Below are 21125 nucleotides of genomic sequence, written 5' to 3' on the forward strand. Positions count from 1 at the left end.
AATATATATATATATATATATAAAAACTCAGGTTGGGTTTCGGACCTTGCATAAGGTAATATCCACCGGCACCATATATATATGTTACTATGAAAGGACACCCCAGTGAATTTGACTTTCTGTCGAGATTGATTGAGATGGGGGGATTTCGGTTAAAACACCAACCTGGCAACCTTGTGACTATTGCACCTTGAGCTGTAGTAGTGATGCACGCCTCCTTATCATTACCAACACTGACACGACTGGAGACGTGGGCAGCTGGCTCACTGTCAGTTTAAGGTCTTGATGTGAAACTACGAATGGAAACGAGTGGCTGCAGTTTGACCAGAAATGTCAAGCAGGTAAAAACTGCTTTTATATACACGCTGTTATGAGCGACAAGACCGAGATAAGAGGGCCTGTAACCCGCCGGAGGAGGACGACCATCTCCGGAGGCGGCGGGGGAGCTGTCGGCGTGAAACAAGCAAACGGGAGTAAGCGAGAAGATGCCGGGGAGAAACCCCCACCGTATCCCGCTAAAGCTAAAACACAAGAGGTGTCAAGTCATGCAAGTAATAACGGGAAGGTGGGCAAAGAGAAGGGGCAGCTCACTGACAGCCCGAGGAAACAGAAGAGTGTGGTGGAAGATATCAACCAGAGACTCAGGTAAGCATCATTTATAGAAAGATTTTAAGTCTTGACGTTACGCACAAAGAATCGCAAATTAACGTAAAATAAAAAAATAAAAATTCTTCATATCCCAATGTTTTTCACCTGGGTGAAGATAAAACTGGGCCAAAAGCTAACATACCGGTGTGACCTCTTAGTTAGACCTCTACGTGTAAAAGAAAAAATAAACTGCTTGTCTGTTTTTGTAGCCTTTATACGCACTTAAATAAAACTAGGCTATTCCTATGAGGTTAAAAATGTAACTTTCCCTTAAGGCTACTGAAGGTGACATGGACACCTATCATTCACCTTCCTTTCCATAGGCTATATAAACTTCTTCATAGCAATAAGTTTGTGGCATGTTATAAAGGGTAGGCTATTAATCTGGGACAAGCACTCAACAAAACTGGTGGCATTGCCTTAAAGTGGAGCTTAAAAACAGCTTGTCTTTGTATGAAGCGTTTACTTTTTTGCCAGGACATACAGTTGCAGGAAAAAGTATGTGAACCCTTTGGAATTTCTTAGTTTTCTGATTAAATTGGTCATAAAATGTGTTCTGATCTTCATCTAAGTCTCAACAATAGACAAACACAGTCTGCTTAAACTAATACCACACAAACAATTATATGTTTTCATGTTTTTATTGAACACAACATGTAAACATTCACAGTGCAGGGTGGAAAAAGTATGTGAACCCCTAAGCAAATGACTTCTCCAAGAGCTAATTGGAGTCAGGACTCAGCCAACCTGGAGTCCAATCAATGAGACGAGATTGGAGGTGTTGGTTAAAGCTTCCCTGCTCTTTAAAAAACACACTTCAGTTTTGAGTTTGCTACTCTCAAGAAGCGTTGCCTGATGTGAACCATGCCTCGCACAAAAGAGCTCTCAGAAGACCTACGATTAAGAATTGTTGACTTACATAAAGCTGGAAAGGGTTAAAAAAGAATCTCTAAAAGCCTTGATGTTCATCAAGGTAAGACAAATTGTCTATAAATGGAGAAAGTTCAGCACTGTTGCTACTCTCCCTAGAAGTGGCCGTCCTATAAAGATGACTGCAAGAGCACAGCGCAAAATGCTCAATGAGGTGAAGAAGAATCCTAGAGTGTCAGCTAAAGACTTACACAAATCTCTGGCACATGCTAACATCTCTGTTGGCGAATCTACGATACGTAAAACACTAAACAAAAATGGAGTTCATGGGAGGACACCACGGAGAAAGCCACTGCTGTCCAAAAAAAACATTGCTGCACGTTTGAAGTTTGCAGAAGAGGACCTGGATGTTTCACAGCACTACTGGCAAAACATCCTGTGGACAGATGAAACCAAAGTTGAGTTGTTTGGAAGGAACACACAACACTATGTGTGGAGACAAAAAGGCACAGCACACCAACATCAAAACCTCATCCCAACTGTGAAGTATGGTGGAGGGGGCATCATGGTTTGGGGCTGCTTTGCTGCATCAGGGCCTGGACAGATTGCTATCATCAACGGAAAAATGAATTCCCAAGTTTATCAAGACATTTTGCAGGAAAACTTAAGGCCATCTGTCCACCAACTGAAGCTCAACAGAAGATGGGTGATGCAACAGGACAACGACCCAAAGCACAGAAGTAAATCAACAACAGAACGGATTCAACAGAAGAAAATACGCCTTCTGGAGTGGTCCAGTCAGAGTCCTGACCTCAACCCGATAGAGATGCTGTGGCATGACCTCAAGAGAGCGATTCACATCAAACATCCCGAGAATATTGCTGAACTGAAAAAGTTTTGTAAAGAGGAATGGTCCAAAATTCCTCCTGACGGTTGTGCAGGTCTGATCTGCAACTACAGGAAACGTTTGGTTTAGGTTATTGCTGCCAAAGGAGGGTCAACCAGTCATTAAATCCAAGGGTTCACATACTTTTTCCACCCTGCACTGTGAATGTTTACATGTTGTGTTCAACAAAAACATGAAAACATATAATTGTTTGTGTGGTATTAGTTTAAGCAGACTGTGTTTGTCTATTGTTGAGACTTAGATGAAGATCTGAACACATTTTATGACCAATTTATGGAGAAAACTAGGAAATTCCAAAGGGTTCACATACTTCTTCTTGCAACTGTAAGATAATAAGTCTGAGATAAGGCAACATGCTGTGACCCTTACCCTTAACAACACCAATCCTTAAAGGTTTATTTTAAAATGTGCATTTCTATTGTGTGAGTCTGTTTCTATACATTGTTGTCATGTGCCAAGAGTCCGGCTGGGTTTTTATACAGATCTAATCTTCATTTCATCTAGATGGGGAGCACTGTCACTTTACTGTATTTCAACAACTAAGAAGCAATGCCAACATCTGCTCTTGCAAATTCTGTGCTTTCTGACTACCTTTCTGTCTGCACGTTCTGCCATGTGTGTGTCATGGCACTCATTGTGAAATCCTTGTGGTTTTTCCTCTCTTTTTCAATACAGTTTCCCTTCCTTTCTTTACACAACCTCCCTCTCCATTTTCTCACTTTAACACTGCATTAACACTATCTTGCTTTCTTACCCTGTTTCTCTTTTAACTTCTACTTCTTCTCCTTCCCTCTTAATGAATTATCTTACCTTTGCTCTCTTTTGCTATCTCTATTTTCTTGGCAGTGTTGTCTCTATGTCATGAATGGTTGTGTAAAAATGATTGCCTGATAAATAGCGTCAGTTTTCACAATGCTCTGTGTGTGGACAGTGAGGTCAATAACTTCTAACCTGCATTTTCACAACTCTCATTGCCTGGTGCAGTCGTAAGGATCAAACACTAGACTTATTATTTAGAGATACTGTATGTGTATTTAAAAGCAAAAAGGTTTAGAAAACAATCAATATCCCAATACGCTGTGTTTAAATGTTGAAAAAAGGAAAATATTGTACCATAGCACTAAATGCCTTCTTGGTTTTGGAAGTGCTATTAAGTTACAATATGCTTTACAGCTAGGAAGGTCTATAAATAGAAATGAATCAGACAGAAGCTGGACATAAAACACCTTCTGTTTATAAATGGAAATGTTCAGATGTTTAAAAAAAAAAGTTCTGATCAACCTTGTCTTGTCAAATTAGTCAAATGAGCATCATGTGATATTGTTTTTTTTTTAATTTTAATTTCACCAATGTGATTGAGTGCATCCTGTTCTAAACCATTACTGGTCAAACCATGACTCATGTGACTTGTCAGTTTGAATCATGTTGGCTCCTTCAAATCAAATACAAACATTGTACACTCACCAAAATGCTTAATCAACCCTTCTGTTCTCTTGGCATCATTAAACCGCTTCCAAAAGCAAACGCATTAAAAATATTTCCTTCTAAGAGATACGGCAGAGACCAGATGGATGTACCCAGTGGATTCATCCCTGAGCTTATAGAGCTACATGGGCAGGATGGAATTTAAAGAGCTTTATGATCAATAAAACTGTTGACTCTGTGTTTCCCTCCAGCTGCCATGTCCTCCAAGAGTCTCTCCTGAGCTCAGCCAGCGGCTACAGCAACTACAGAGGAATCCTCAACTGGTGTGTTGTCATGCTGGTGAGTTAAACTGCATGTCCATCAAGTACTGAAGATAAAGTAAACAATGACAGTGATTATCAGCTTACTGATGCATGGGGGGGATTGAGTGAAAATGTTGTTTTGTTTATTGCAATGTGTGAATGTTCAGTATTGCCCCTGTGATCAGTGCAGATGTGATGTGACACTAAAACTTCTGAAAAGTTAACATATGGCAGAGTGGGGTGAGCTAAGCCTCTCTTAGCCGTGTTGCTCTCTCTGCAAGGAAAAATAAGTCAGGATTACTAAGAAACAATCTACCCATTTTCCAAGAGGCCTCGTTTCAACTTACATAACAAGATTGTGTTTATGATATGCCTTCAAACATACGAGGTTCCTGATGCTAAATGTTTAGTGTTAACTCTTTACAATGTAAAGCTAATGCAGTTTCAACTACAAAATTAAAAAATATCTGAATAATCAGTCATGTATGACTGCCATGGTGTAAAACAATGTAACACATTAACTGAGTTAATACGTAAAGATATGATGTCAGAGAACAGAGAATTTCAAAGAATTATGAGTTAAAGGATTTTTTTTAAAGTCTGATTGTTTTATTATATATACATTTTTAAACGCCCCTGGTCTCAAGTCATTTTGCAAAAGTGGCCCCTGTCTGTTCAAGTTGAGTGTCTCTGTTGTATACTTTGCGACATCTAGACTAAGAAACATCTAAATATGACCTTTTTAGGTATTCAAATGTTTGAGGGTCAAAACAAAAAGACTCACATTTACTGAATCATGACAACCTCATTTGAAATCCCAACATTACACCGTATTAATACAAGTGACACTAAAAACAAAAACATTTGATGTCATTTCTTTCTTTCTTTCTGAGAAACTGAAATAAGATCAGACACAAGAAAAAAGAAGACAGATATTGATACATTTACACTTAAGCAGTTTACAAATTCTATTTCACTCTTAACTTTGGGGAAAATGACAGTTTGTGACCTTCTTGTACGTCAGCACATCTGTGGTGGTAAATGCTTGCAAAGCTTTTAATTCTTACCGTTAACCAGTTGTCACTTCTGTTTCTCCGTCTCTCATGCTCAATCACACAAACCGAAATGTACACTAAATAATGCTGTCGCTTAGCGTAGTGCGCTGAAACTGTTGTAGGAGTAACAGTTGCTTCGACACAGTACACATCCTCTTGGGATTTAAGTCTGACCTGTTACAGTGACATCTTGTGACACATCAAAGTTGCCTGTGAGAAGTCTGATAAGTGTCTTTTGTTATCTCTTCACACAAGCCATTCACTACATGTATGCACACACAGTTACTCCTTCATGGTTTTCTTGACCTTTCTCCACCACAACCTCGATTAAAGCATGTTTATTAGTTACAGATTCATCTCAGAGAACTCTCACTGTCATCAGAAGTTGACTTATTTCTGTTCACAGGCTGTTCTAGTAAGCTGACAGTGAATACTAAAGTGACACCGAGCAACAAGATGAATATGAAAGTAATGGAGAAATGTTCCATCATCCCTTTGTCACAGGAGAGAGATAATGATGTGTGATTTAGGGGTACAAAGTGTCTGACCCATGTCATTCACTTTTATATTTGTTTATTTTAAATCACTAGTTTAATTAAATTCAAATTTGACTTCAATGCCTGATGGATGTTTTCTGACAATATCTTCCTCTGAAAGCTGAGTCAGCATGTTTTAGCGAGATAGTCCTTCGTTTAACATTCAGAAACAAACATGACTGAAAGATTAATCTTCTAACAGGGACATTAACTGTATAATCCTGCAAAATCCTGCGTATGCATGACAGTTTGTGCTCACAAATCTTAAGCTTGCTGGTGTGATCTAAGAAGGATCACTTCAAAGCTGTGTCACATCTGCTTCCAGAAACATACGAGAGAAATCAAAACAAGCAGGGGGCTCCTGTTATCTCCTGTTTTTACACAGTGTTCAGTGTTGCAGTGGAAAGTAGGCCAGTTTTAAAGATTCTCTGAGGTTGCCTTGTGGAGCAGGTTTTGTTCTGTTGCCTTAATTTTAGAGAGTATTACGTTGGCTATACCATCTCTTACAAAATCATGCCAAATATGGGCATATATATGATTTGGGATATTTGAAAGAGCTGATTTCTCCGAATCTCTGTGTCTGTCGAAGTTGTGGCACTATTTCACAGATGTGCCACAGTTAAATATGTCCCTCTGGGCTGAGGTCACTTGAGGACATATTAACTTTCCACTGTGTCCAAAAGCTGAGTTCAAGTTTGTGTCTCCTAAAGCAACCTGCAATGCCTCCAGACAGCCAGTTGTGGAGGCATTGCAGGGTATTGTTAGTATTTTAATAGATGTGAAGGGCTCTAATATCCAGTTAGCTTTAATCTTTGTGAAATTCAAATGTGCAGATGACTAGCAGAGCTGTGCATGTTTGTGTCAATATGCAAACATGTGCATGCTTTGCAAATGTGCATATCCTTTTACATGCATGGTCTGGTGCAAATACATAATAATAATTTGTCATGCATTGGTGTGAAATGTATTTGAACTTTTGTGCTGGTGTCATTTCCTGTGTGGGCTCTTTTTTTGGGACTTAACACACATCTCACACACTAGCCTAATTTTTGCTGTTCTGCAACAGGATTAACCCCATCTTTGGAAGGTCTATATCTCCATGACGACCATGTCTTTGACTCTGTGGTCAGCAGGGACAGCTGACACTGCTCGCTTCAGACTGTTTTTTAGGAAGCCTTCAGGATTAGACTGTAAGACTGTGAAGTGGAACCACAGGATGTTGAGTGTGTATTTGTGTATATTCGATGGCTTAGTTGTGTAATTTGTCCTCGATAACCCCGGAACCGTCGGCTAAATTCCTACAATTTCATCTGCAGTATGACACTTTCTAGAAATGAGGGATTAAACGTGCTGTTTTTTTAAAATGTACGTTCATGTTTACAACCTGAATGTTGAAGCCAAGTGTTGGAACATAACTACATCATGCTTATTAACTTTAAACTAGAGGTGGTCTTCAAAACAATTCAACAAATTATAAAGAAAAATGTGTTTCTCTTATTGTCTTTTAAGTGTTACTACAGTTCAAAATGTTTTTGAATGATTTCAACCTGTTCTTGTTGAACTAGACTTCCTCTTGTTTTTTGAGCTGCATGCTTCACTGGTGTTTTCATCTGGTAACTGAAGAGGGAGAGTTGGACCTAAATCAACAGTTTTATGAAAGCACCTTTAACCTGATCTTTTTAAAACCTCATGTCTGTTACATGAGGCATTATCATTCAGTGATGACTCCACTGAGAACAGCACTGCCACTACAGATCCATCAACTACAGCACCCTAACAAACACTGTGTTTGAGGTCTACCATGGTGTACAAGCACAAACCTGTAAAGTTGTCCATAACCAGGAACACTCTCAGTATGTTAAGCAGATTTATATTGGTGCTACTTAATCTGTGAGCCCACAGAAAGATTAGTGTTTTAAGATGCTGTAACGTGTTCAGTGGGCTTGGGTGATAGAAAGATGTTGGCAGACATTTTGATATTTGGCGCAATGTTGTTTATACTTGAAAAGCTAAATTCATGCATGTGGTGCAAACAATTGATGCTTCAGCTGGTTCATATCATTGTTCCCTGTGATGTGCAGCCGAACAGACTGTGTGAAAGGATCCGATGACTTTAAGAACAGTGCTTAAAAAGTGAAACCTTACACATGTGCTGTATGTGCATGTCAGTATCCAGCTGGTCATCAGCTGTAAGTGTTGATTTGAGGTAGAGCAAAATGTTTGATCATTCAGCCTTTGATGACATTAGATCTCTCAGGTCGTCTTTGTGTGTCACCCTCCTCATGTTCATCTTTCTATTTTTAAATTCATCATACGCCAGACCTGATATGTCTCTCCTATCCGGAGCAAAGCAAACAGCTGACAGTTTAATTGAACCTCTACACACAAAAAAAAACCTTAATATGAGTTAATAATCATATTAACCTCTATGAGAAAATCAAATCAAATAATTGATAGCATAAATCAAGGTTAGTGAACATGCTAAAATGGCATGGCCTACCTGGGTTCTACTTTAGTATTTGTTCTTTAAAATTGAGATAAAAACATCTTAACAGTGGTGTTTTATTACTGAAGAATCTGAGAGAGAATTACTGTAAGTAAATCTGTTCATTTCAGAGTGACATGTCTGACTCTTTAGCTGTGTTGCTCATTTCATGAATGCCTGAGCCTTACAAGTTATACCTCGATGTAAAGGTGACTAATCAAGATTTCCAACGATATAAAATACAACACCAATTAGTATTATTAAAGGGGCGAAATAAGTGACTGAAATAATGTTTCCAAACTTTTTTTGAGGAGTTTATGTGTGACGGATTAAAGGCTGCAGGGAAACTGCACTCAAACACTTACAGCTGGGTGGCAGTGGTTCTTAAACCAGGCAAACAGAGCTATTTAAATAAACCCCCAATTGAAGTTTCTTTGGGCTCGACCAAAAATCTCAAAGCATCTCAATATTTAATTTGCCGTATTGCTCTATCTGTGCTTCATTCAGATCACAGTCTTTGTCATTATGCTGCATGTCATCTACTGTCCGTGCTGAAGGTTACCGAGGCAAAGGTTACTGGTTTCGGACAAAAGACATAGTTGAATCAAAACCACATTGCTGCACGGTGTTGGCAGGCCAGTGGGCCGAGGTGTGACATACCTCATAATCACTGCAGCAACAACCTTATCATATGTCATCCACTCTCTGTCCTAATTATCCTAACTGATCTGAAAATCATGAACAAAACACGGCATAAAGAAAAAACAGATCAGAAACAGGTAAACATGCTGTATTCACACACGTGGTGTTGTTGCTCTGTGTTAGTGAGTTGTTAGTTTTATCTCAGAGAAGCTCAGATAACTGATGGCTCAGAACGAGATGGACTCTGGCCTTGGACTTCAATACATAATATAACAATAAACCTATTTACTTGACTTTTTTTTTAACAGAGTGAGCCGGGTGTGACAGGAAACAAGGTGTGATGACATCAGGAACATTGTTGCCAAATTCAGATATGAACCTGATCTTATCCATGCCTCCTGACAGGCCTGTTCCTGTTCTTGTTTTGATTTTTATCTCATTCAACAAGTACACTCAAACACTCTGCAGATCTGTAAACCAAATCAAAAGCAGAGAGAAATAGTGATTCAGATTCATTGGAGAAGACTTAAGATGTGTTTGACTGATTAAAAAAAAAAAAAAAATAGAATTTGCAAATACACCTGACTGTTGTTGACAGCTTGCGCTCATAATCCTCTGTTTGCTTTTTGTGCTGTCTTTCAGGTGCTGAGTAATGCACGCCTCTTCCTGGAGAACATAATAAAGTGAGTATGCAGCGACACACAAACTCTTTACTGACAGAATGTATACACTCAAGCAGGTGTGGATACAACACACTATTATTCTGTTGGGCAGCTGACTGATAACCTTCATCTTACACTTCACCACCATTTATAACTTTAACTTAATGAGTTGCTGTGTGTTATGAAAATGAATAGCACAGGAGAGAGTAGACTTTGAAACAGCGAAAACTTTAATCTTGCAAGATGGAGCAGTTTCCATTGATACTTCACAAGTATTCAAAGAAAAAGCCCACCTTTCTCCAGTAGGCATACCTTCTTATACTGGAGGGGTGTACACACACAAATGTTGAGAGAGTCTTCTAAGAGACCTTGAAAATAAAGGAGCACAGAGGGGAGAGTTGTCTGCTGAGCCCAACAGAGCCGCACATGAACTAATACATAGCTTAGACAATGAATTAGAACACAACATTGATTTTCTCTAACACTGTGTTTGATTAAATCAGAAATATATGTTGTTTATTGTTTCAAGAAAACAACTACAATGAAAATTCAGTGTTGGGAGTACGAGAACTTGGGCGTCTTCCTTTGTTGGAACTCAGACAAAAGTTGGGCTTGATTGATATTTCCCTTAATAATATATTCATGATAAAACTAAAAGGGCACTAAGAGAGTGCAGACTACCACTGAGGTCAATCATTAGGTCATCTGTGAAATGGAAATCTACAAGCGGAACCACTATCAACGTCAGGATATGTTGTTTTTTTTTTAAATGTAGGGTGATAATAAGGAGTTTCAAGTTGGGGGCGGGGAGCCAGTGGAGGTTATGATGTACTTGACAGCACTTAACGTATTCTTAACATTGTCTCACTTTGTTCAGCTGCACAACCTTTGTTATAAAATGTCTGGTTTTAATCCATCATTGTCCTCCCTACTCTTGTATAGGTATGGTATCTTGGTAGATCCTATCCAAGTGGTGTCTCTCTTCTTGAAGGACCCCTATAGCTGGCCGTCAGCTTGCATCATCATTGGTATGACGCCTTGATTTCAATGCTTTCATTTAGTGTAAGCACATGTGACCTCTCCATTGATATTCAAGTTGAACTTGGCAAACATGAGTTACACCTGTGTTTCCTGTTCTTAAATCAGTAACCATTAGAATCCATCATAGTAACACAAGGTGCTATCGTTGATTGTAATAAAACGTGTGGTTTACAGCCTCTCTATGACACTAATGGAGGATCTGATGAAGCACAATTTACCTGCAGGGTGCTCAAGAATAGCACACACAAACATTGTTCCTGTTTTGAACATGACAGCTTTTATTGATTATTTACTCTCTTTCCCAAGAGAAGGTTGATGCATCATGGCATTTTCTCTTTTCTGGCAACAACTTCCCTTATCAATGGAGTTAATCAATACATATAGTTGTCCTCAGTATGGATGGGCTCTGACATGCAGAACAATCAAACTGCTCATATTGAAACTATGTATTGAACCATCAGAATCCTGCATGTAATAAAAACACTTGAGTGTTTAAAAGTCAACCTGACCAACAGGTTCACACCACATGTTTAATTGTTGATGATGAATCTTCTCTTATCTGTGTTTCAGTGTCTAACGTGTTCATCCTAGCAGCCTTGTACACAGAGAGACGCCTGGCTGTGGTGAGTAATATTTGCATATATTTTCTTAGCTGCAGCGAAGGTTCTCCTACATGTTGGGATTCAAGTTGAATCTGTTCTGGACAAACATAGACTGATTCTTTAAATCAATGATCTTTTGTTCTTTGTTAACTTTGCAGATTAATTTGAAAGAAAATAAACTTCATCTTTGTTTTTCTGTGCTTGTTGAATATTTATCATGAGGATTTTCCTTCAAGGATGTTAACATGAAACTGACCTGTAGCTTATTCACTGAGCTCCTCCCCTCTTTATATCTGCTCTGAACTCTGATAAGACACAGACCAAACAACTCAGATCTATAAAACACACTACAAATAAAAAACACATTTGATTTTCTAATCATCACATCAAAGTTAAAGTTAAAAAAAAATGATTTGATCAAATGCATGAATAATGAAATCATTTTTATAGATTCAGTATTTTACAGTAACACTCATTCTGTTTTTCCCTTCCTTCCCAGGGCACCATTTCTGAATCGACAGGGCTGATTCTTCATGTGTTTACCCTGACGTCCCTGTTGGTCTTTCCTTCAGCTTGTGTACTCACTGTGGATTCAATAACTCCAGGTAAATATTCACAAGATACAGTTTTGAGACTTTTACTGAAGCGTTAAAAACAACAACATTCATAATGCAATTCATGAAAAGAGTTATAAATTAAAAAAAACAATAATATTAACAGCTTTAAAATCAGCTATACATGCAACCCCATAGTGCTCCTTTAGATGATTAAATGATCTTAGTCAAGCCTGAATGTGTGTGTGTGTGTGTGTGTGTGTGTGTGTGTGTGTGTGTGTGTGTCAGTGGGTGGTGTGCTTTCCCTAGGAGTCTACACAGTGTTGTTACTCAAGCTGTACTCCTACCAAGACACCAACAGGTGGTGTCGAGAAATCAGGCACACAAAAGCCAAGAGACTAACACGCTCATACTCATGTAAGTACACACACTCCAAGATAAGGAGCACTTATTTACATTTAGATTTTGAGTAGACACGCACACATTAGTTTACAGTGTGCGTAGACTACACAGTGGTAGATCACACACAAAGTGCAAATTGAAGGAGATAAGGGTTATTTTGTCTGTATCACTGTGCTTCTACTGCCATCTACTGGAGACAAGAAGCTTTTGGTTGACACGCACACAAACACTGTGACGCAGTCAGAGATCAGAGATGTGCGTCTTGAACAGCTGTTTCTACACTCTGTGTTTCAAAGCTATTTTAATCCTTAATGCAACTTGATGACTTTACATCCTTACTGAAGGAGCTTAGAAAACAGACAGCACACAGAGAGATCTTTGAAATACAACAAGTACAGTTAAAGACATTTGGTGAGCTGTTGTAGAAAAAGATGGTTTTAGTTTGACACAAAATTAACATGAGAGGCAAATAACAAGATCATTGTCATCCTCATTTTTGATTGTGACTCTGTGGTTATTTTTTGAGGTCCGAATGTGGCCCAATCCAATGGATCAGCTGTTCATTGTCATGTCTCCTACCCCGGCAACCTGACACACAGAGGTACCTACAGTATGATCCCTGCATGGAGATAAAGAGCACTGTTGTTAAATTCAACTTTGAATGAAAAGTGGACATTTTAACCGGTTGATAAATTCATGTTTTGTTTCCTTCTTCGTCTCCAGACATGTACTACTTTGTCTTCGCCCCAACTCTCTGCTACCAGCTGAATTTCCCACGGTCACCCCGAATACGTAAAGGGTTTTTGATACGAAGGCTTTTTGAAATGGTGAGAGGACAAATACATACACGTGTTGATGGTATAAACTTAGATGCTGGAAAAAACCACAAACTATTTTTTGTTTTTCATTTCAACCTTCTTTGTCTTGTAGCTTTTCTTCATGCAGCTGTTGGTGGGGTTGATACAACAGGTATGTCTCACAATAACAGAACAAGCAGTCAGATTGCATTATGCACACAAAGATATTCATCAAACAGTGCAGATTATATATGTTTTCATTCATGTTTTCCAGTGGATGGTACCAACCATTCAAAACTCAATGAAACCATTCCAGGTGAGTGCTCACACATATACAAAGGCCCATTACAACGTGGGAGCTTAATTAGTCTGAACAAGTTTCTGTAGATGAACATGATGAATGGTGGTGAAAAAAGTCTGTTTTCATGTCTTTCACAGGAAATGGACTTTTCTCGGATGGTGGAGCGCCTCCTAAAGCTGGCTGTAAGTTTCATGATGTGCTGAAGATTCATTAGAAACACAAATGTATGCTGCCATGACCTTATAATGAAAAACCCTTTAACCACTTACCTCTTGCATTACACAAGTTGTGAAAACAGTCTCTAATGTTTTCCTCTCCTCCTCTCCTCTCCTCTTGTCTCCTTTCCTCTCCTCTCCTCCCCTCCTCTCCTAGGTTCCTAACCATTTGATATGGTTAATATTCTTCTATTGGTTTTTCCACTCTTCTATGAATTTTGTGGCAGAGCTGCTTCAGTTTGGAGACAGGGAGTTCTACAGAGACTGGTGGTGAGCATTCAAACAGACACAATAATTTTTGCTGTTAACCTTCGTTTGTTAAAATAATTATCACACGTTAAATAGGCATGGATGTTGGATATGTCCTATTATCTTCAGAGCCAGAAGTGATTTGAAGGAATGTCCTGAAACGAAATACTCTGTGACTGTGCCATTTCTCTCATATGTTTCAGGAACTCTGAGACTGTCACATATTTCTGGGCCAACTGGAACATCCCAGTCCACAAGTGGTGCCTGAGGTGAGCAACAAACGACTCTATCAGGAGTACTTTCTGCGTTTGATTTAGTGTGTGATGTTATGTTTCAACATTTCCATTGTAACCTGTGTCAAATAAAATCCAGAGTACAAAATAAAGAAATCAAGGTGCCGACTGCCTTTTCTGACAGAATTAAGAGTTACAGATCAGTATCACATGTGTGTCCGATATTTGTTTATCACATAAACTCTGTGTGTCTGTGTGTGTACAGACACTTCTATAAGCCAATGTTGAAGAGAGGGACCAACAAATTTCTGGCTCAAACCGCAGTCTTCCTGGTATCTGCATTCTTCCACGAGGTAAAAAAAAAACAAAAAAACATAATTTAGTTTCCCTTAGCACTTCTGGAGTCAACATACAGTGTAATCAATTTCAACCTTAAATAACAGGAAGTCACACTACCATCTGTATTTCAAAAAAAAAATCTCCTGTGTTGTTTGAAACACCATGAAGTGGAACTTCATTAGTAAGGTGGTGACCTTCAGGCAGACATCTTTAGAAGGCTTAATATGCCCAAACCATGATACCTGAAGTTTGATTAGTTGATATCTTTATTCAGAACATATTAAAAGAAAAGAAATTAAAGGATAAATGAAGTTAAAAAATACAAAGGTCAGCTTTGACTTCTTACATTAACACATTGTGTTGTGTTTGTTTGGCAGTACCTGGTGAGCGTTCCTCTGAAGATGTTCAGACTGTGGGCCTTTATGGGAATGATGGCTCAGGTAAGACACATCGGGGACTGTCTGTTTCTTTTTACTGTTGTCATTTACCAATAACACATGGACAAACACAATTTGACTTCTCTAAAGGTTCCTCTGGCTTGGTTTGTGGGTCGGTTCCTGAATGGAAACTATGGCAACGCAGCAGTGTGGATATCACTCATCATCGGCCAGCCTGTCGCTGTGTTGATGTACGTCCATGACTACTATGTCATTCATTACGGGGAAGCTACATAACACCAGACAAACACAGCCGCACTCTGCTCACACACACACACACACACACACACACACACACCAGCCTGCAGGAAGCCTCAATGAGAGAATGCAGAGTTTTAAGGTGATTTTAGTAGAATGTTCTGCTAATATGTACATGTTTGTAAACGGCAGGGAAAGAGTTTTTGACTTGATTTTGCACTAGAGAGAATTATAGCAGTCTTGCCAGCAAATTATTTTCACAATGTAAGAAGAGATTTTTTTAAAGTACATCTTTGTTGGCAGCCTCAACAGTTCCAACAGGCTCTTGATATCTTTAAGGGTTTGAACGTTTTAACTTTAAACAAATGATCCCGGTCCAAAGGTAATATTGGTATTGATCCCTCACCGTTGGATTTTATCTTACTAAGATTTTGCTGAAAATAAAAGTTAATATGCAGTGCTAAGGTTTCCCTGATCAGCCAATATCGGTGTTAGTTAATTCATAAGCTCACAGAAAGGTTAAATGTTGTGGACTTCACTCTTCTACATGACTTTGGAAGCACTTGAATACACTAAAAAATGGAAACAGTGCTGTAAAACCAACACTCCTTGAGTTTTGGGTTATGCACAAACCTGCCTGAGCAACTATCGTGAAACACTGCCGAGCCAGAAAAGGACCAATGAGAAGGTTTTGTCTCTACATCAGTGGTGGAGAAGTCACTTTCTTACTTGTAAATAGAGGCAAAAGAGAAAATGAGAGGCCAAACAAAGAGTTTGTTTCTACATAGTGAGGCTTGTAGGATGATTGTAGGATTGACTATAAAGGCAGTTTGTGGTACATGTTTATTGTGAATATCTCATGTATCATGTATGTTAAAGAAATGCATAAACGAATGATCTGCAACTCAAAAACTGTCAAAGAAAGGACACTAAACAAAGACATGGAGGAAGGAAGCTTTAAAGCGGAGGAGAAACGGTAAAAGGACATTTTTGTGAGCTTTTTATTATCCATCAAGCTCTTATTGTCGGGGTTCATGCTCCATGTGTTAGCCTTGGCTTTATAGTCCTCTGTGTGTTTTATTTTACTAAACACATGATTTATGTTATACTTTATGTATGTTAAGGACTGAATGTCGCGCTGTGCCAAATTTCTCTTATTTTGTTGTATATTTTGTTCAGTCAGTGATTTTTCATGCAGTAGTTGATTTACTGATGTTAACCAATGAATGTTTTCCGCACTTTAAAGAGATGCATGCTGTCGACTAAAGCAATAGATTTCTATGAATGTATTTCTGTTTCAATAATCATGAGGGAAAATTGTTTTGTTGAAATAATTTGAATTTATTTTTTTAATCTGCTTGACATTTTGTTGTCTGAAGAGGTTGTTTGTTCAGTTAGTTTCAATGTAAAAGCTCCTGCAGTGGTTAAAATACAACATTCAAGCTTGATTTATTTTATTATTTGTGTAAAAATCCTGAAGAGTCTATTTCTTCATTTGACCTGATATGAAACTATCAATGATGTCACAGCTTCTTTTTTTTTTTTTTGTACTTTTTGTTTTAGTATCTTATCCAAATTCACTATGGCCCGGGGCGTGTCCAGACTGTTTGACAGGGGTGGCCCATCTGCGGCACTGACTTATGCACAGGTGGCTAAAAGTGTGATGTGTGCACAAACACACACAAATAAACATCAATTTCTTTCCCTTTCTTACTTCACCAATCATTTCTACTTCATAACACAAGATAATGAAATAATGGCTTATTTTTTTAATGACACAAAAAGGAAATTCATGTTCAAAGTCACAACTTAAAGTATTTTATAATGTATACTTTTTATCTAACTTGCAATGTTTTGGTCCCTAAACATAGATAGTTAATCGAAAGTAAGACAGAGTAGATTACGTTCCTATGAACCTGTGTTCTGAAATAGACGTGCAAAGTTATTATTTACCATTTAATGTACAAACAACAGAAGATCTCCTACATTGACATGTAAAGAAAACTACCAGCAGCCTAATATTTGGTTTTAACATTAGGTCCTGCCTCTGACAGAGCTAATATTCAATCACAGTATAGGTTTTTTGAGTGGCCAATCAGATTTCTAGTTGGGCCCGTGCCACGACTGGCCACCCCTCTGGATACGCCCCTGACTACAGCAGTTGACTTAATATTAAATCAAAGCCTTCCAGTTTTCACAAAGATTCTAAAATATTAAAGTGCCTACTAGAAAAATATTTTAAAACCCTGAATGTAAATGCACCAATAGGTTTACAAAAAACAAATAACTTAATAACGGGGCCAATAACTTGAATACAGAAATGTTATTACTGGTATTGACATTTTCCAAAAGATTCTTAATGTCCTTATAATAGTCTTTTAATCATGACAAAAACTAGAAATATGACCCCACTTTTGAAAAGCTGACATTTTTACCATTTATGTAAAACCAAATATAACCATGAAGAGGTGAAGAGAGCCTTCTTCATCAGTATCTGATCATCGTATTGATGTAGAGGCTGTTGCTCTGACAGAGTTATAGATCATTATGACCCAGTGTAAAGTCTGTGTGAATGTTTTCAAACTGGACTCGGTGACATTTGTACAATTTCTACTTTTTCTGAGGTAGCCAATGTAGTCGATCTGTCTTGTGTAATACATTGACAACTCGTAATGCAATGCTAACAGATGCTGTCTGGGCAGCGTTTTCCTAAGGTACAAAATGCAGTTAAAATGCTCAGACGAGTTCAAAGTAACATCACTTAAATCAGTCAGAACACGTTGGTATCATTAATGACATATTTGTTTTTTATTCATGCAGCTTGATGTTCATCAGTTTGTTTCCACTGAGTCTGCTCCTGATATGATTTGAAAATGCAGTTAAGTTGAACTGTCATTAATTCTGTTTGTGGACTTTTCTGTGACGCAATATTTAATGAAATAAATGATTTGCTATTCTTTTCATGTAGTATACCAGAGCCCAAAGTGAGGAAGGCAAACCAGTTTCAAAGCCTTTTGCCTGAAATGATTTGTGATGTTTGATAAAGATTATTTATATTTGATGGATGGACTCTTTGTTTCTGTAAAAACGTTTTATTTTAAGCACTAACAAGTGTGTCCTTTGTAAGCATGTAATGTTACTACAATGCAGATACATTCATCAGTTTGTATTGAGAACTGTGAGGACAGATGAGCCATTAAAAAAACTTTATTGTGCATAGTGAAACACAAGGCAACACAAATCTTATACTTCAAAAGAATACAATATCAAAGGTTTTAATTCATCATACGTCTACACACAAAACCTTACAGCTAAACTCCATAGCTGGTCGTGGGGAACAGTGCAGGCTGAGAATCTCTATTGCTGCAAGAAACAAACACAAATGAGTTTTAGAGCAAAGGTTCTCATTTTATGTAACTAAAATAATGCACATGCATGGATTGTGGTAATGAGCAGTTTGATGTTTTGTATCTACAGTATTTTGTAGTTGAATGTTTGTGTTTCACCTTTGCTTTTTGGTTCTGGACAGGCAGGAAAAGTTTAAACTCTGCTGGGAGCTCATCCTCCGAGTACAGTCTGTCTGAGAAGTACACTCTGCGTATTCGACAGTTAGCGTGGATCTGAGAGGAAAGAGAGAAACTTAGTCATTACTTTAGAGATCATGCAGACATTTAAGTGACAAAAGAATATCTTAGACAGCTGGTCCCCGTCTACTAACCTGCACACGCAGCGTCTCGATGTAATTGGTTCCATAGGCCCTCCTGGTGAAGTCAGACAGATTGAACTGGATCTGGTTCCAGCCGTCGTCTAGCCTCATAGGCATAGTGCAGATAAACGGCTTCACTCGTGTCATGCTTTGATAGTTACTCGCTCGAAACCGCCGGCGAACATTTTTATCGTCTAACACCTGCAAATTGAAAGAGGGGGGGAGAATGTATGGACGGCTTCAAATCTTTGCACATGAAGGAATAATTACAACATGAACTGTTGGAAGTTTGATTCAGTGGGATTACCTGGACTTCAAAGGTGAAATACTTCTTGAGGTTCTTTATTATCATAACAAGAAAAGGAAGCTTGATGCCCAATGTCTTCTTTGGATCTGCAGGGCATGTTATATATGTAGTACTACAGGAAACAGAAGGAAGAAAAACAGACGAAGATGGGTCAGTTAGGTTACCAGTGCTTGAATGAGTTGATGTGAGCTGAAGTTAGATTGGCACACTTACCTGACATTTACCCCCTCAACCTCCAACACCAGTGAGTGGATGTCATTGTCTGTGATTCTCTTGATGTGGCCATTCCTCACCTGTAAACACACACAAACGCATTTTTTTATTAAGGTTCATTCACAGGAAACAAGCTTGATCTTTCTGGTCAAAGACAGCTGTCATCATTATCAGATATTAGTTGATATGCATGCAAGTCCATATAAATGCATTGATGTATAAATTGGCCATAATAATAGCAAGAAACTGCACGACAGAAATGCTATGGGAGAGTTAGTTCTGAGATACTTTCATCATTTCCGACGATAAATTGTTGTGCCCTGCATCTTTGCGAATTAAAATTGGTAGTGACTTCCAAAAACAATCTGTCTTAAATTAAGATGATAATGGAGAAGATAAGATAAGATAATCCTTTATTTATCCCACAACGGGGAAATTTACAGTGTTACAGCAGCAAAGAGCAAAGATTGCAAACAAAAAGTGAACACAGTACAATTTAAATAAAATAAAAAATTAACAATGTACAAAAAAAATATAGATACTAAAAATAGATTTTTTGAAAGTGAAAAATAAATAAATTAAAATAAAATAAAAAAAATGTCAAGAAAGCTGTCAGTTCGATCATTTAAATCTGCTAACTATTGAAACAAGTAAGTTAATGGCAAACTGTTTTATACAAATTATGTTGTTGCTATTCACATCTGTTGCTAAGCAAAAGCTTCTTCCGGTGTTATGGTTTAACAACTCTATTGCTTCTTTTTTTAATAAATATGTGATGATGAGTATTTTTACATTTTAATAGAAACTCAACATAGAGCCATTCGTTAGGACACTAAATATATATTAATATTTACAGTCTATGGACACTATCCGTCTTCAACATCTGCTGTAAATACAACCACAGACGGCCGAAGGTCACCAGTTAACACGGTCACTCTTTAAACCGTAACACCTGTGGACAGATAAACTGGTGCTTGTGATCGTTAATTAAGACTGTGTTTAGTTTAAATATAGTTTAACGTGGCAAACTAACACAAAATATCTACAGAGAAAGAACATGTAAGCGCTAATGAATGATGTCGTAGTAAATATATCAGGGGGTTTAACTTTAATTTGTTCTTAGCTCGAACAGTTTATTCTTTTTTAGGCAAAATGCTGTAATGATCCTCAAATGGAGCTAAAACAAGCTTTCTCAGCTGCTTTAAAACTGCTTCCAAACCAATATGCAGCAGAGACTATAGGTTTCATATGATCAAACAGTATTAAAACATATTATGCGACTTAGCTTTAGCATGACAGGCTAAGGAAGCTAAAAAGATTATGTTCAGAATAAATCGCTGCTTACCTTTTTATCCCATATCTGAAGAGGTTTACTGCCGATGCTGTATAAAATAGATAGGAAGCCGCTCTGGAACGTGTTTTTAAACATCTTACTTGAGTGTAGCTGTAGTTTTTTCACGTGTTTAATCCACTGACACTGTTGCTAACGCGAGTTGCGTTTGTTTACAGATTCGGTTTCCGTCCCAACGCTTTTTGGTTCCGTGTGATACAAACAAAACGTTCCGCTGCGTGAAATTAAAACGTTTCAGTGAAACAGAATTGAGATATCTCGCGTGTTTGTTTGATTCAAATATCTCTCATTTAATCTGTAAAACGTAAGTAGAGTAGTTGTTACTTCTTTATTACGGCGTTGCTAGGGAGAGGAACCTTTTGACGTTGTTCACGTCGGTCTCTAAACGCTGACGTATCCCGGTTGCCGTAGCAACAAAAAGCGTGACTAATGTTTTTTTCCAGAGCCATGTACAATTTTCAAATTTTTGTTCGCCACCTTTAAGATAAGATAAGATATACTTTATTCATCCCAGCAGGGAAATGTAGGTGTTCCAGCAGCCAGCATACAAACAACACAACACATGTATACATACATATCCCACCCATACAAAAAACATGAGCCCACAATACAGAGCCAGGATAAAAAAGTGGTATGGATGGTCCATGT

The 21125-nt window shown here is 38.1% G+C and overlaps 3 protein-coding genes across 4 annotated transcripts in view; 1 reads left to right on the forward strand and 2 right to left on the reverse strand.

Moving 5' to 3' along the window:
- necab1 (N-terminal EF-hand calcium binding protein 1) overlaps window positions 1-21125 on the reverse strand; it is a 174888-nt gene that overhangs the window by 79404 nt on the left and 74359 nt on the right. The gene's annotated exons all lie outside the window — the stretch shown is intronic.
- dgat1a (diacylglycerol O-acyltransferase 1a) lies at window positions 191-15251 on the forward strand. The gene is made up of 17 exons (XM_061060212.1): window positions 191-645; window positions 4102-4189; window positions 9513-9553; window positions 10475-10560; window positions 11144-11196; window positions 11675-11780; window positions 12018-12146; window positions 12658-12732; window positions 12855-12958; window positions 13062-13100; window positions 13203-13244; window positions 13367-13411; window positions 13602-13714; window positions 13897-13962; window positions 14192-14279; window positions 14643-14705; window positions 14793-15251. The coding sequence occupies exons 1-17, from the start codon at window positions 371-373 to the stop codon at window positions 14937-14939; spliced, it is 1560 nt and encodes a 519-aa protein (XP_060916195.1). The 5' UTR covers window positions 191-370; the 3' UTR covers window positions 14940-15251.
- LOC132991437 (cilia- and flagella-associated protein 20) lies at window positions 17685-20787 on the reverse strand. Its single transcript, XM_061060214.1, has 6 exons — window positions 20472-20787; window positions 19127-19206; window positions 18914-19025; window positions 18619-18807; window positions 18407-18520; window positions 17685-18263 (listed from the first exon to the last, which is right to left on the reverse strand). The coding sequence occupies exons 1-6, from the start codon at window positions 20553-20555 to the stop codon at window positions 18258-18260; spliced, it is 585 nt and encodes a 194-aa protein (XP_060916197.1). The 5' UTR covers window positions 20556-20787; the 3' UTR covers window positions 17685-18257.

This window comes from Labrus mixtus, chromosome 16, assembly GCF_963584025.1.
Source record: "Labrus mixtus chromosome 16, fLabMix1.1, whole genome shotgun sequence".
In the NCBI taxonomy this organism is placed as follows: domain Eukaryota; kingdom Metazoa; phylum Chordata; class Actinopteri; order Labriformes; family Labridae; genus Labrus; species Labrus mixtus.

Coding starts and splice junctions, on each gene's coding strand:
- dgat1a (XM_061060212.1), top strand. CDS start 371: ATGAGCGACAAGACCGAGATAAGAGGGCCTGTAACCCGCCGGAGGAGG. Junction 4,190..9,512: donor ACTGGTGTGTTGTCATGCTG/GTGAGTTAAACT, acceptor GCTGTCTTTCAG/GTGCTGAGTAATGCACGCCT. Junction 10,561..11,143: donor GTCAGCTTGCATCATCATTG/GTATGACGCCTT, acceptor TCTGTGTTTCAG/TGTCTAACGTGTTCATCCTA.
- LOC132991437 (XM_061060214.1), bottom strand. CDS start 20,555: ATGTTTAAAAACACGTTCCAGAGCGGCTTCCTATCTATTTTATACAGC. Junction 19,207..20,471: donor TTCAGATATGGGATAAAAAG/GTAAGCAGCGAT, acceptor GTGTGTTTACAG/GTGAGGAATGGCCACATCAA. Junction 19,026..19,126: donor GTTGAGGGGGTAAATGTCAG/GTAAGTGTGCCA, acceptor TGTTTCCTGTAG/TACTACATATATAACATGCC.